This window comes from Nesoenas mayeri (genome assembly GCF_963082525.1).
Source record: "Nesoenas mayeri genome assembly, chromosome: 2".
NCBI lineage: Eukaryota > Metazoa > Chordata > Aves > Columbiformes > Columbidae > Nesoenas > Nesoenas mayeri.
In genome coordinates, this window is record NC_137543.1 from 157106327 (window position 1) to 157121548 (window position 15222).

The window sequence follows — 15222 nt, forward strand, 5'->3', positions numbered from 1 at the left end:
ACACCTCGAGGAGCAGATACAACAACAACAAAAAATCCCAAAATCCCAACACAAAAGGCATCCTGGAAAGATAAACCAGAAGGGTTTTGCATGATTTCTCTTCCAGATCTACTGTAATGTGATAAAGCAGTTTTCTCCTCATACACTCCCATCTGCTCTAGCGATCTTCTGTAACCTGGGTGACTAATTGTAGTAATCTCTTTGGAGCTGGGGCATGCGAGACACCTCAGGCACTCAGCAGTTTAAAGTAGTGTGAACAAGTCATGTTCTTGCAATGGAAGGAGTGGAGCCGTTGAGTCCAACCAACCTTTGTCTTGTTCTGTTCCTCTCCAGCCTCGTCCCAACCTGCTGCATGGTGGCTTTTGGAAATTTATATTACTCTATCAAAGAAACTACAAACCATGATGCTTACACCTGTCTTCTGAAGATAAAAGATTGCTATATGAGATCCAGGTGAAGGATTGTATTTACATAAGGTAGTTCATATTACTTAGTTGAAGTTAACAGGGCAGTTTGCCAGTCGTTCAGTTATTATGACATTAAAGTATGCAATGTACTTGGGTCTGTTCCTTTACAACTAACAATGCTTCAGAATCATTAATTCTTAGGAAAAGTAAGAGTAGAAAATGAAGACAGATCTTGCGGGTGGGGAGGGGGTTGTGCATTCTTTTTATTGTTTGGATCTTTTTGGTTGGTTGGCTTTTGTTTTGTTGGTTGGTTTGGTTTTGGTTTTGGTGCTGGTTTTTTTTGTGTGTTGTGGTTTTTTTGTTTGGTTTTGTTTGGGTTTGTTGGTTAGTTGGGGTTTTTTTGGTTGCTTTTTGGGTTTCCTTGTGCCTTGTATTGTTTCTTAACCACCAGATGAAGCTCTACTATATCTGTTAGGGGTAGCCTGAACAAATAGACCGAGGGAGCTGGCTGCAATGCAGATACCATGCATGGGGTTGGATTTCAGTGCAGGCCATGTCTGCGTACAGTGGATTCCTCCCTTTCTATTGTAATCCCCTTGCTGGAGCAATCCACTTGCAATGACAATGCAGGCTTGGGTGATCCTTTAGGAATGTCCCCTCTTGGCATTATGCCTGTGTTTAGTTCATCGGATTGGGATCTAGTCCTGTGCGATGTCCTCAGTCATTCATGTGAACATACTGTGTGGCTATGTAATAAGTAGTTTAGTAGTTAGTAGTAGTAGTTAGTAGTTCCTATGGATACCCTGGCAAGTCACCAGGATTTTGTGAGTTTTAGGTTTGACTTCAATGAGCACTAATGGTCTAATGCTACAAGGCCCTGCTTTCACTGTCAACAAAACAACATTTGCAATAGTTCACAGACTTTTAGCAGGGTCTGTTGCCACAGGACAAGGGGTGATGGTTTCAAACTAAAGGAGGAAGATCCAGGCCGGACATGAGGAAGAGATTTTTGACACTGAGGGTGGTGAAACACTGTTCCAGGTTGCCCAGAGAGGTGGTGGATGAACCATCCCTGGAGACATCCCAGGCCAGGCTGGACGGGGCTCTGAGCAACCTGAGCTGGTGAAGATGTCCCTGCTCATGGCAGGGGTGGCACTGGATGAGCTTTGGAGGTCCCTTCCAACACAAACTATTCTGTAATTCTTTGAAAATGTCTATTCTGTGTAAACACCTGCATTAGATACCCCTATAGGGTATCTCTCTTTCATCACTGAAGAACAGGAGCATTGTCAGTGAAGTTGCTGGAGCCAGGAATGAGAAAGGCTTCCCAAGCGTTAGCGAAGCATTTAGCTTTTCAAGGTGCGATTCACTTTTATCTTCAGTCAGCATTTCTGTGTTGTCTCAGATGTCTAAAAGGATGCTGCTGACCACTGTCTCTAATTTTATGTGTATAATATATAGCACATATGTCTTTATTATATCCACTGTGGCCTAGGAATGGGTCATTTGTGGGATGTCTGTCAACCCCAAAATTGCACTGCCAGCATTTTTTATTGTTAGGATACACTTAAGATTATTTTCAACCAAAAAATAGCAGAGAATAATAATAATAATACCAAGCCAGGAGAAGAGTCTCTTCGTTGTCTTATCTTGTGCATAAGCAATTTTATTGCCTTTTGCTGTCAGATTTTCCTGCTCATTGTGGGGAGCAGAGGGATACAGAACTTGAAATTACTTTGAAGTCTCATCATCCCATATAGATCTGAGGATGAGGACATTGCTTCCAATGTGCATCTTTGTAACTAAAGTTGTATTTCGTGATAACCGTGCCACCATGAACATTAAAACCGCAGGAAATGTATGTGAACCTGTTCTACTCCTAATGCTCCTACGAGGTTATGAATTGCAAATGTGTGGTTGTGCAACAGGGTGCCCGCTGAGTTTGTGTAGGGTTGACAGCTGAGGATTAATGCAAACCATTGCTCATTCATTGAGTTTTCCTCTCTCTCCAAATAAAACTACTAAAGCAAAATCGGTGGAGAACTCTATTTCTGAGGAGTCCCTAATATTTCACTTTCTTGCAGTAATTTCTGACTTTATTCATTTGCTGTCATTCACTTTGTGACCCATTCAGCACTAGCTGAAAGACTTTTCCTTTAAATTAAACTGAAGGGGATATTTTATTCAGCCCTACAATGCCCGTTACAACTTTAACATCATTTAATCTGTTCCAATCCTGCATGAGAAGTGAGGAAGCAAGCAAGGAGGAAGAATATGAAGGAGACAAAAAAGAATTTTGCAACGTTCTGGAGAATCGTAAGTTCTTATCAAGGTTCTGTGAATGGATGTGGTAGAAAGACTTGCTAAAATCAAGAAGAAAGAGAAGCAAGAAGAGATGAGAAAAGCACTAGTGGAAAAATGCATCTAAAGAACCTTAATGCCTTTACTATTTTTTGTAAAGTTAACAGCTGAGATGTTTTTCCTTAGCTCAGAACTGATTAAACTTTAGGAGCTGTGGCACACCAGACATCCTATACTTGCTGGATCAAACGCTGGTTTGAGCACGGCCAGATTGCGGTGCATGTAAGAATGGGTCTGTTTTTCACATTACGAACTAGAATTGCTAAAGAAGTGAGTGCTGGAAACATATGCACCACAGTTCATTAGTGGGATGAGGGGAAATGATAAAATTATCATTTGGATAGGATCATAGCCATCAGTCCCAGCTTATTGGTCTTTCGGGGTGGGTGCTCTGAGCCTGAAATAGTGTGTTCTTACTAAAAATCACCAATATGCCAGTGCTAACATTGCTATTACTCCTATTCCTGCTGGTTCATATTATAAACTCTGGAAAGGTAGGATAGAAAAACATCACAAAGATGCCAGGATGTAATTTATAAGTCATTTACCAAGAGTTCTGGGAAATCTAGTGTGCACCTTTGGGACTGCTAGAAAGAAGTAAAATGCAGCTTTCAGATTTTTCAAAACCAATTTAGCGCCAGCCTGACAGCTTCAGAAATGGAAGTTTTTCTTAATGCACACTGAAAGCAGCTTGAAGTAATATATAAAAAGGGGATAAAGACAAAGACTCATTACAGTGCAACACTTGGTTATGATTATGGGAAGTAATTGAGCCCAGCCTGGAGTCGTAAACTTACAATTCTTTTATGGGGTGTGAGCTGGGCTTGGACCAGATGGAGAAAGTTGTAGTTTGTATTTCCCTTTGAAAACACAGGCTGCTTGCTCTGTTCAACCAGCCTGCAAATGGTGTTCGCACAACACAGGCTCTTTGTTGTTGGCCATTGCATCCCTTGGAGTCTTTAGCATTATTTTCTTTTAGGGCAAAGATCTCTCTTACATATTTCTCTGCGTGTTATTTTGAAATCTTTTCCAAGTTTGCTATTTATCACAGTATCACAGTATGTTTGGGATTGGAAAGGACCTCAAAAGATCATCCAGTCCAATCCCCCTGCTGGAGCAGGAACGCCTGGGTGAGGTCGCACAGGAACATGTCCAGGTGGGTCTTGAATGTCTGCAGAGGAGACTCCACAACCCCCCTGGGCAGCTTGGGCCAGGCTCTGCCACCCTCACTGAGAAGAAGTTTCTTCTCAAATTTAAGTGGAACCTCTTGTGTTCCAGCTTGATCCCATTACCCCTTGTCCTATCATTGTTTGCCACCGAGAAGAGCCTGGCTCCATCCTCGTGGCACTCACCCTTTATATATTTATAAACATTAATAAGGTCCTCCCTTAGTCTCCTCTTCTCCAAACTAAAGAGCCCCAGCTCCCTCAGCCTTTCCTCACACGGGAGATGCTCCACTCCCTTCAGCATCTTTGTTGCCCTGCGCTGGACCCTCTCCAGCAGTTCCCTGTCCTTCTTGAACTGAGGGGCCCAGAACTGGACACAATATTCCAGATGTGGTCTCCCCAGGGTGGAGTTGAGGGGAAGGAGAACCTCTCTCAGTCTACTAACCACCCCCCTTGTAATACACCCCAGGATGCCATTGGCCTTCCTGGCCACAAGGGCACAGTGCTGGCTCATGGTCATTTATATGCTGGTCATGGTTCATTTATATGAAATACAGTTGCAGTTATAACCAGTCCGGTGTTGTGAGGCTTTGTAGACATGTCCCAGCACCACTGACATTGAGAGAAAATGTTTCATTTTGCCAACATCGCTCTGTAGAATTGAGAAGAGAAATTTAGAAAAATTCCCATTCAGGGAACTTTTTAAGACATACAAGGCAGAGAAACGTGATTCGTGTAGAAACACAAATGTGATTCATGCTTTGACTTTCTAAGGGTGGATCTGAGCTTTTACTTCTTTGAGCAATGGCAAAAACAGAGGGAATTCTGACCAGGGAAATTCTCAGCGATGAGGAAAGGGAAACACTTGGGTTTGCTGGTTTGCGGTTTGAAGCCAGCTGAAGTGTTGTCACTAAGGGGGTACATATTCTTTTCAGCCTTCCTGTTTTGTGCTAAATAAGCTCTTAAATCTCAAGGAAGAAAATATCATTTTTGCCATTTTCACACCAGAATAAACCCTGATAAGACTAACTGGTCCCCATTGCTTGCTCCGCACTCTGCTGCTGCATTTGTAGATCAGGTTAAATCTCCCATTAAAAAGGCACGTGAGGACATTATTCAGAATGGCAGCATTTAAAGTGTTTTCACCACGGCGTAGAATTTACACTTCTGTGAAACGGATGAATCAGTTCGTGTTTCAAGACTGACCCTGCGATGGCTGCGCTTAGTTCATGCAATGGGATTTTCCAGGTTTCCTATCTGGAGACCAAATCAACCCCCAGTTCTACCTTGTGGGTACGGAAGGTGCTTTTATCTTGGAGGTGAGGAACTGAAGAAAAAGAAGCATCAAGAAGATGTAGCCCAACCTTGGTTTGGGCTTTTTTGGGTTGGATTGCAGATGACACCAGCCATGAGACTCCTCTCCTTGTGTGGCCCTGGGAATTAGTGGGAAAAATAGCAGAGCGAGGTTTACTTTGTGTGCTCCAACCTCCATTTTTCAACATAATCAGGTTGTTTAAGAGGATGAAGGGCTGGGATGAGCCAGGGGGGACATTGCTGGGAGGGCTGGGCACACAGGCAGCTGATGGGATAAAGGTGATAATCAGCATGAAGGAGATTTCACAGAATCACAGAGTGGTTGGGGTGGGAAGGGACCTCTGGAGATCATCCAGTCCAACCCACCTGCTCAAGCAGGTTCACCAGAGCAGATCACACAGGAAGGTGTCCAGGTGGGTTTGAATGTCTCAGAGAAGGAGACTCCACAACCTCTCTGGGCAGCCTGGGCCAGGCTCTGTCACCTCAAAGTCAAGAAGTTTCTCCTCAAATTTCCAGACATGGGTCTTTTTTTTAGCTCTAGAACCTTTTTTAGGCTCTTTTTTGACTTGACACCAGGTCATCAAAGTAAAACTGTCAAGGAAATGGATGATTTGAGGCAAGAGGGTGGGTCTGGAGACAGACTGGTGAGTTGTTGGCACACAGGCTGCTCTAATGCCATGAAACAGCTCAGGTCCCACCAGATGAGCAGATCCAGCGGGGCTGGGGAGGTATTTCACACACATACAGGACTGTGTGTCTGCTCGCTCCCCCTATATAGTTTTTTTTTAAGTTGTCCAATGCTTGGCACCTCTCAGAACAAGCCCAAGTATGTTTTTTGGAAGGGGACAGTGTTATTCTCATGCAGCTCAAGAAATATAATACACTATAACTAATTTGGGAGACTTTAAAGTACCTTGACAAGAGGCCATTTCATGGTTGTTCAGAAAGGATTTGTGTTTTCAATCTCCAGAACACAGATGGCCCCAAAGGAGCTCTTTGAAATCCAGCTTTTTATTATTACTTTTATAAGATCTTTCCACTGGAATCATTAAGAAGATGTAGTATCTGGTGTAAATGTGCTAGTATCTGTTAGACCATTAGCTGTGGAGACAAAATGATCATACTCAAAGCATTTAGTGCTTTTTTTGAACAAATTACTGTGCAAGACAGTTGTTAAACAGCCTTGTTTCGTTTTCTGGTAGCTCTGTGCAGAAACTTTAGGGTCTTGCTGCTTTCCTTAATTAGGGGAAATGAGCCCTCCTGGTGCAATGGCCCTGCTTGAAAAGGTCATCAGCTACTATTTTCCCTTGGCCTTTATCAAGGAGGGGGCTGTTTCCATGCTGCAGCAATACCAATTCCTATCTCATTAAAAAGGGATTTGAATTTTTTGGTTTCTGATGGCATTAAGTCATTCCCAGCAGTCCTTTGGCCACTGAAGAGTGAAGAATGCTTTACTAAGGAGGGGAAGCTTGAGGTCCAGATTGCATTGGTGTTGTAGGCAACGCTTCTTGTGCCTCTGGTCAAGTAAAGACTGGAAAGGGAACAGGAAAACTAAGAATAGCATAGCATAGGATAGGGTAGGGTAGGGTAGGGTAGGGTAGGGTAGGGTAGGGTAGGGTAGGGTAGGGTAGGGTAGGGTAGGGTAGGGTAGGGTAGGGTAGAAAGAACAGAACAGAACAGAACAGAACAGAATAGAATAGAATAGAATAGAATAGAATAGACTAGAATAGAATAGAATAGAATAGAATAATTTTGTTTGGAAAAGACCTGTAAGATCATTGACTCCAACTGTTAAGATAACACTACCAATTCCACCTCTAAACCACGTCATCTATGTGTTGCTTAAACGCCTCCAGGGATGGTGATTCAACCACTTTTGTAAAGCACTGTGCTGATAGGCTGGTTTTATGCAAAAGATTGTTATTCGGTGAAAAGCACTGGGGTCTTCTACATGCAGAGTTGAAACAGGATCATAAAGATGGGGGTAAAAGAAAGTAGGAGGACAAGTCAGGAGGGGAAAGGCTGGAAAGAGCCTTTAATTAATTACTGTGATTCCTCACTTGGATATCAGTGAGAGACCTGTCTGGAAGGTAATTAAGTGTCTTGTTAATAATTTGATTACTTTGGTCACTTCCACTAGGTGGAAGAACAAAGATGCCCTTTGTACTGTCTTCTTCCCTATTCTCCATAGTAGTAACTGAGGATGTCAGAGGGAGCTGCTGTCATCTCTGCACCTTCACTTGGGGTCCCTGAAGTCCTTGGGTCATCTTTGCACTGATGCCTTGGAGACAGCCGTCTTTCTGAGAGACCAGAGCCTACAAGAAATCTGTGTTGATAAAGGTCTTTTCTTCAGCATTAGTGGCTGTTTTTTCTTCTCCTTTCTAATGACATTAAGTCCCAGGATCAATGGTGTGCACAAAGAAAAAGGCATGCTTCTTTGGAGAGGAAAAGGGGATATGACCTTTAATTCCTCTGAGGAATTAGAGAGCCAAGACTCTCATTACTCATATAGGGTTTGATTTTTGAAACATCTGAACCTCAAGTTCTAGTGATGTCCAGAGAAAAGGCTGATGATCTGTGACTTTGAAACAAACAAACAAACAAAAGCTTTTGATTTAACATAACATTTACTGTAATCTAAGGAAGGTTGGCTATGATAGTTTGACCATGCCTTGGATCATGCTTGCACCCCTTTCCAGTTACTCAACCTGTTCCTAAACTAAGCAGCTCTAAATCTGTTGACTCAGACCTTAACATAATCCACCCCGGCTGGTTGGGAAGAGCAACAGCCCTGAGAATGTTTGTCTCATTGAAAAGACCATGAGGTGGATTTCAGTTGTGTTACAAATGGTTGTCCCAGGTGCCTTTTGCTTTGCAGGCAGCAAATTTAAATGAAACAACCTATGCGGAACAGATAGATATGCAGATCATACAGATATGCATAGCATGGGGAGGGCACATCACTAGAGATAGTCCAACCCATCGCTCCAGCTGCAGTTTCTAGAACAGATCCACCTTCTTATTTATGAATTGGCAGAAGCTCGTTCCCATTAATCCATTAGCCATCAGCCGCAGAGGGCCGGGGGCTGGGGAGCTCATCGGCCGGCAGCTGGATGGTGCTGTCGCTGCGAAGACCCAGCACACACAAGTCAAAATAGTTGGGTGATGTCATGTCACGGTGCGAGCGTGCCCGGGCCGCTGGCTGCCAGGAATTGTCTGTCCAGGGGCGGTTTCCTTTTACAGCCTTTTTAAAGAGTCATCATGCTGAGCTGCACATGACCAGTCCCTTCAAGAGGGCTTGTGGCTCCCTTGCACAGTCAGTATTTATTAAACGCGGGAGCTTATCAGGTGGTTCCTGACCTTTCCCACATGAGGTGATCCGCGCGGAAACGTCGCTTCGGTCTCCGCGGCTGCTGCCGGAGAGGAGCTCCACGGCTGCAAGCTGGGCAGACTTTGAACTTCTCCCCATGTCCACAGACACATGCAGGCGAGTTACTGTACGCTGGAATTAAGACTGGAAGCGCCTGGCGTGCGAGCTTTGGCAGCCTGCTGTGGAACAGCTCTCCGCAAAGACCACAACCAAGCACCCCCGAGCTGAACCGCCGGCAAACTCGACTTCTTTGGCAGCCACGCGTTTTCTCTGGAGCTTTATCTTCTCGTAGCTGGGCTGTTGGTGTAAGCGGCACCTCGTCTTGCCCCTCACGCTGCTGTTTTCTTCTTCAATCCTGGGCATGACCGACAGCTGCTGCCGCACGAGTGTATGTTGCAGCTCATGAAGCGTTTCGGTAGCTTTAGAGTGATCAGGAAGAGAAAGGAGCAGTTCAAAATCACGGAGAGACGCCACTCCGATCCTCATGGCCTGTTCGGTAGGGACCGTCTGCGTTACCCCTCTGAAAAGTGGGGACATTGGGTTTGGGAGGGAGCAGCAAGTGGGGGATAGAGAATTATTGAACAACATTTCTGCGCTTTCCAGTTTCTTTGACTGAATCACTCAGTTGTTGTGTGGAGGTTAATTACGTGTTGGTTTGCACTGAAGTTGACACCTCTAACATACATTAGATAGAACCTTTAGGAAAAGAGTGATGGTACCAGAAGATTTACAGTAAACACCATGAAATACACTCAAAAGGGGTTGTTGACTAATGTTACTTTAACTGAAGAATAGTAAATAAATGCAAAGTTAGGGCTAACACTATGTGTTGAAATATGAATTTTAAGTAGAGAAAAATTGCATATCAATCTGATAAGTAATGCATTTTAAAACATATATTTCTGATAATGCAATTATTGATATGATCGTGTTTGAGTTGCAACTAGGGACTGTTCTCCGTTTATCAAAAGCTTTTCCTGCTCATTATTAATCTAGTACAGGGGCTGAGTTGTGTGTGTCGGGGAGTATTTGTATATCACATAGGGATCAGATGACCAGGAGACAAGGGGTTTTCCAACAGGATTTGGCTGTTTTTGTTCAGAACAGTGGAGAAATACAATGTTTAATGCATTTCCTACATGGACTAATGGTAGCTGGTTTACAACTCCGCAGTTCCCCAAAGACCATGAGTGCTGCTGAGAGATCCTGTCCTGTGACTGGGAGGTTTAAAACTGACATTACACCAAATCAGCCAGATAAGACACAGTTTAAAGAGGATGACTTGCACGAAGGGTAGGCAAGGCTCTTTTTACTCTCTATCAGTCAGGAGTCATTGCGTTAAATCCAGCAGAATGACAAAGGTATGAGTATTGTTGGGCCATATGGACGGTGCAGAGAGGAACATACATAGTCAGTGACAGGGAGTTGCAACTGATGGATGGGTGGCTGCCCAGAAAGTTTGATTTTCTGTTATTTCATGTTTTGCCATTTATTTAGTGACTGTTTGTGTTGTTTGTTAAGATGTCGTTTTTGCAATTGCTTCTGCTTTTGTTCCTGTTTTGTGGAGTTAAGTGTTTTAAATCTAAGGTACTGTGCTTTGTTCTGCATTCCCCTAATTCTGTCTGAGGGTTTCTGCTGGAGTGGTAGGAAGGTCAAGGTGATGTGAGTGAGGTATGACCCAGGTCTTTGGAGTTCCACAGTGTCAGCAAGATGCACAAAGACAGGTAACAGAGTTTATGCAAGAAGAGGGGGAAATATAGAGTACAGATTGCCCAGATGTAAAACTTAATCCCAAATTTCTATTAAAACCCCTAAATTCTCACCTGTGCTATTTGTTGATTGAGTGATTAATGGCACTTTGAGCTACTAATTCATCCTCTTCCTATGGTTTCCTAAACGAGATGGGAACAGCCAACACCTGCAGAAGGAGTCACTGCTGGAAGCACCAAGCGTAGTATTGCAAGTCTGCTTCCTCGGAGTCCAACTCTAAACTCCATCCTTATTTTCCTCCATAGAGAAAACAAATTGTCCTTCACCAAGAGTACTGACTATATGAACTTCAATGCTTGTGACAGGATTATAAAAAAAAAGTTGAAACTCTAATGCCAAAAATGCACTTCTCTTTATCCTCATTCCCATTAATCAAGTTCTGTAGCCCACTCTAGTGGAACAGAGGGAGCATTAGGCAGAGTTTTCCGCACAGTGTTTACTCCACAGACTTTGCAGATGCCGTTCTTGTAAGAGCGTGACTGGGTCAGCTCCCTGCACCACGTTTCCATCATGAACAGAGAACTACCAGGTCACAAGAGTGGGAAAAAGCCATCGGGATGTGTCTGGCTTACTTACTGCCTTCCTTGGATGCTCTACCACAGGGATTGCCTCTGCATCCCAGCAGAGCCTGGCTTCCTTTCGGGAAACAGGTTAACACTTGCAAATGCTGTTTTGTTTTTGTTTTCCCAAATGGCCTTAATTATTTGCAGGGAAATATCAAAACAGATGCTTTGCATTATTTTCTACATTTAATCCGTGTCTTGCAGCTGTTACGCTTTACTAAACGCTTTCTGAGCTGCTCTCAAGGGATCCGTGGGCACGGATCGGTATCAGTGGTGTGCAGGAGCGTTGGTAGCAGCCAGGTTTGGTGGCTCATCAGGTCTGTCACGCACTGGCGCATCCCCTTTAGTTGCCATCTGTCATCAGGGAGGAGAAATGAATGACAATAATCTGACATGGGCTTTCCCACCCGCTCTCCCTGCCACAGCAGTGTCGTTGTTGCTGAATGAGCTCAGATTGTATTCAGAAAAGGGGTGGAAAAGGAAAGAAGAGGAAAAAAAATCCCTGATGTCCCAGAAAGGGGTGCTCTGTCACCTGGACAAGTTATCATAGAATCATAGAATCATTTCGGTTGGAAGAGACCCTCACAATCATCAAGTCCAACCATAACCTAACTCTAGCACTAAACCATGTCCCTAAGAACCTCGTCTAAACACCTTTTAAACCCCTCCAGGGATGGTGACTCCACCACTGCCCTGGGCAGCCTGTTCCAATGCCTGACAGCCCTTTCTGGGAATAATTTTTTCCAGCTGAATCTAGAATTTCTGATTTTACTTGGCCATCTCTGTAAGTGTTTTAGGGAAGAATCCTCCGGTCATTGTAAATGGGATTGGACCAGCGCAGCTTCTTCCCGGGGGCAGATACCATCAGGCCACTGCAACTGCTTTCTTCTGTATATTGGTTGAGGTGAACCCCGTAGTCCCTCTTCACGGATGAAGAGGTTCACATCCCAGTAGAGAAGTAGGAGGGTGGCATTGTCAAGGATGGGCATACCTGTAGCTCCCTGCTTTTGGAGCCTTTACAGTCCTTTTATGCCAAGTGAATAGCAAGAGGAGACTTTAGTATGGCCAAACAGAAAAGCACCAGGAGCAAACAAGAGCTGGGCAGCCAACAGAGAGCCCTCCAAGCTTCAGCTATCCACCGAGCAGCAGGGAAGCTGATTTATGTAACGTCATTTTGGCAGGGCTGAGAACTGGGATTACCCCAAATTTCTCCAACCTTTGGATCACCATCACCCAGTTGCCTCCTTCCCATTGCACTTGCCGCTTGCCCGTGCAGGGTCGGTGCCGGCCCCGTGAGTTGTAAATCGATAGGCTCTGTGGCATTTCTGAAGGGGACAACTTTTTGGCCCCAGCGAGGCTAATTGCTCTGCCCTTTAAAGGACACCATCCATTCCATGAAGGATTGAATGACATATGTGAAAGGTATAATGTTAAAAGCATTTCTTCCCTGCCCGAGTGGTGGGTGCCCAGCGAAGGAACCGCTCTGCAGCACAGGTGGCTGCCGAGAGCCCCAGCATTGAGCCTCAAATGCTCAGTTTGGAGGCTTTTCGCCTTTTTATTACCCAGGAGCTTCTCCTTGCCCTTGCTACTCCTCTTGGGATTTGTTGCTGTGGATTTTAACCATCAGGGACCAAATCTGAGCCCAGACAAGCCGGGTCGAAAGGGCTCCAAGCAAACCTCAGTGCTGTCTCTCAGCCCCCGACCTGTGTCACTTCAATAACTCTCTCGAGGACAATTTCCCTGCCAGCTGTTATAATTAGGTGCGAATTAGGACTAAATTAGGAGTGAATGACTTAGACCCCAATATATACACGTACAAACATGCTTTGGCCCCGCCACGTACATAAAATGGGGCAGTCTCAGTGCAAAGGACAGGGACTTGTCCCCAGGTTGTTCCACAACTTCTGGTGGCACTCAGTGCACATGTTTTATCCCATGTCACTGCTAACCACCGTGGGATGGAGAGCTGCTGAGTCTCTAGAGCAGATCTGGGAGGTGCCGTATTTTAGAGTATCTTTAAATACTAATCCCAAGGGGAAATATCTTCCCCTTTCAGTCAAAAACACACAGGTGTTCTTCCATAACTTGCTATGGTTCTTCCTGGAGGTGGAGATCAACCTGGTTCACCTCACCATTTATCAACACAAGCCGTGCTGTGGATAGTTGTGCTGAGAACAAGGACAGAAAATGTGTGAGGTGAGGATTGAAAAGAGTTTACAAATGGAGGCAGGACTTGGTCTCCTGCTCCTCCAGCCTGCGGAGCTGCAGATCACAGAGTCACAGAATGTCAGGGATTGGAAGGGACGTCAAAAGCTCATCCAGTGCAATCCCCCCATGGAGCAGGAACACCCAGATGAGGTTACACAGGAAGGTGTCCAGGCGGGTTGGAATGTCTCCAGAGAAGGAGACTCCACAACCTCCCTGGGCAGCCTGGGCCAGGCTCTGGCACCCTCACTGAGAAGAAGTTTCTTCTCAAATTTAAGTGGAAGCTTTTGTGTTCCAGTTTATACCCATTGCCCCTTGTCCTACCATTGGTTGTCACCAAGAAGAGCCTGGCTCCATCCTCCTGACACTCACCCTTTACATATTTATAAACATTACTGAGGTCACCCCTCAGTCTCCTCTTGTCCAGCTCCAGAGCCCCAGCTCCCTCAGCCTTTCCTCACACGGGAGATGCTCCACTCCCTTCAGCATCTTTGTTGCCCTGCGCTGGACTCTCTCCAGCAGTTCCCTGTCCTGCTGGAACTGAGGGGCCACAACTGGACACAATATTCCAGATGTGGTCTCCCCAGGGCAGAGTAGAGGGGCAGGAGAACCTCTCTGACCTACTGACCACCCCCCTTCTAACCCACCCCAGGTACCATTGGCCTTCCTGGTCACAAGGGCCCAGTGCTGGCTCATGGTTACCCTGCTGTCCCCAGGACCCCCAGGTCCCTTTCCCCTACACTGCTCTCTAACAGGTCATTCCCCGGCTTACACTAGAACCTGGGGTTGTTCCTGCCCAGATTCAAGACTCTACACTTGCCCTTGTCATCTGGTGCTTTGCCCCAAAGTGGGTAATGCTGCTTGTGGGAGGTCTGAAGCCGATATAGTTATTTCTTTTTCATTCTGGTGGGATGTTTCTGTTATGAGGCAGCAGAGGAGAAACCACAGCAAAAAAATATCTGGAGAGGTAAATCAGAGTGAGGAGGTCGCTGTGTGTTCCAGCGGCTGCTGTAAAGCGACTCAAAGAGCAAAATCCTGTTGCTCCTGAAATGCAGCTCAAAACTGCCAGAATCAAGACTGCACATGAGAAACTGAGACCGCTTTGGTTTGTTAATGATTTTCTCTACTGGTTTTCACGCTCGGTTGAGCTGACAGTGATTTTAGAAAATGTGCAGCCCTGGCTGATCAGTGCCAATTAATCTTGTACTACAGAGAGCTCCGAGACCTGGAAGCTGTGACATTTCTACAGTTGGTTGTCAGGATGAGGAAAACCAGTGATAAGCCTGGTGAAATGTTAGAGACTTTTTATTTTCCCATTTTCTGCTTCCTTATAGTATCTGTGCAGCTGCTTCCCAGCACATCCCAGTTTTGTAAGCAGCTTTGAAGTATTCTGAATAGGGAGAAAAAGGCTGTGCCCAGTAGAATCAGCAGGGTGTTCTCAAGCAGGTACTGGTGAATTCAGATAGTGATCAACCCAGAAAACCTCCGCTGATGTGGTGGATATTGAAATGAAGGGATGTTGAGCAGGGCACTTTGCCCCCAGACTCTTCCCTCGCTACCCCCCCATTGCAGAGCCCAGCAGCGCTTTGTGGGCTTAAAGAACACATAGACTCTTTGCCCTCATGATGAGTTGTCCAAAACTGCGAATTCTCCAAGTAATTTCTTTTCAAAGACAGTTATTTTTTGTCCAAAGGGCAGGTTATACACATGAAGATACAGTATGTTCTCCTGAGGCACAAATTTACAGACGGGTGCTGCAAATGAATCTGCCCAGCGACACTTCTTCCCAGTCCTGGTCCAGGCAGCTTGGTGCATCTTGTCCCAAAGTGCGGTCAGAAATATTTATATTACTATAAATTACTGAATTACTCTGCATTGATGTGCTGTTCTCAACGTGGTGGGTGAGACCAGCAGGACCAGCCCCGCTTTTGACAGCAGGTTTACAAACTGCTCATGTTTGGGGCAGGGAGAGCTCCCATCTGCTAGGAATCCACGTGGTTACGCTCAGTGGTGCTTGTGGATACAGGCATTTGTCCCCCAGACACAGAAGCATCAGAGACACTCCA

The 15222-nt window shown here is 45.2% G+C and overlaps 1 protein-coding gene across 3 annotated transcripts in view; it reads left to right on the plus strand.

Annotated features, from left to right (window-relative positions):
- PRKAG2 (protein kinase AMP-activated non-catalytic subunit gamma 2) overlaps nucleotides 1-15222 on the plus strand; it is a gene marked incomplete at both ends in the record, with an annotated part of 223964 nt that overhangs the window by 101254 nt on the left and 107488 nt on the right. Inside the window, one exon of one of the 3 annotated variants that reach the window (XM_080338961.1) lies at nucleotides 9009-9114. The exons of the other annotated variants lie outside the window; for them this stretch is intronic. Coding sequence (XP_080195087.1) covers nucleotides 9009-9114 — 106 coding nt within the window. Of the gene's footprint in view, nucleotides 1-9008; nucleotides 9115-15222 lie in introns of those variants that run through there. 3 annotated transcript variants of the gene reach the window in all.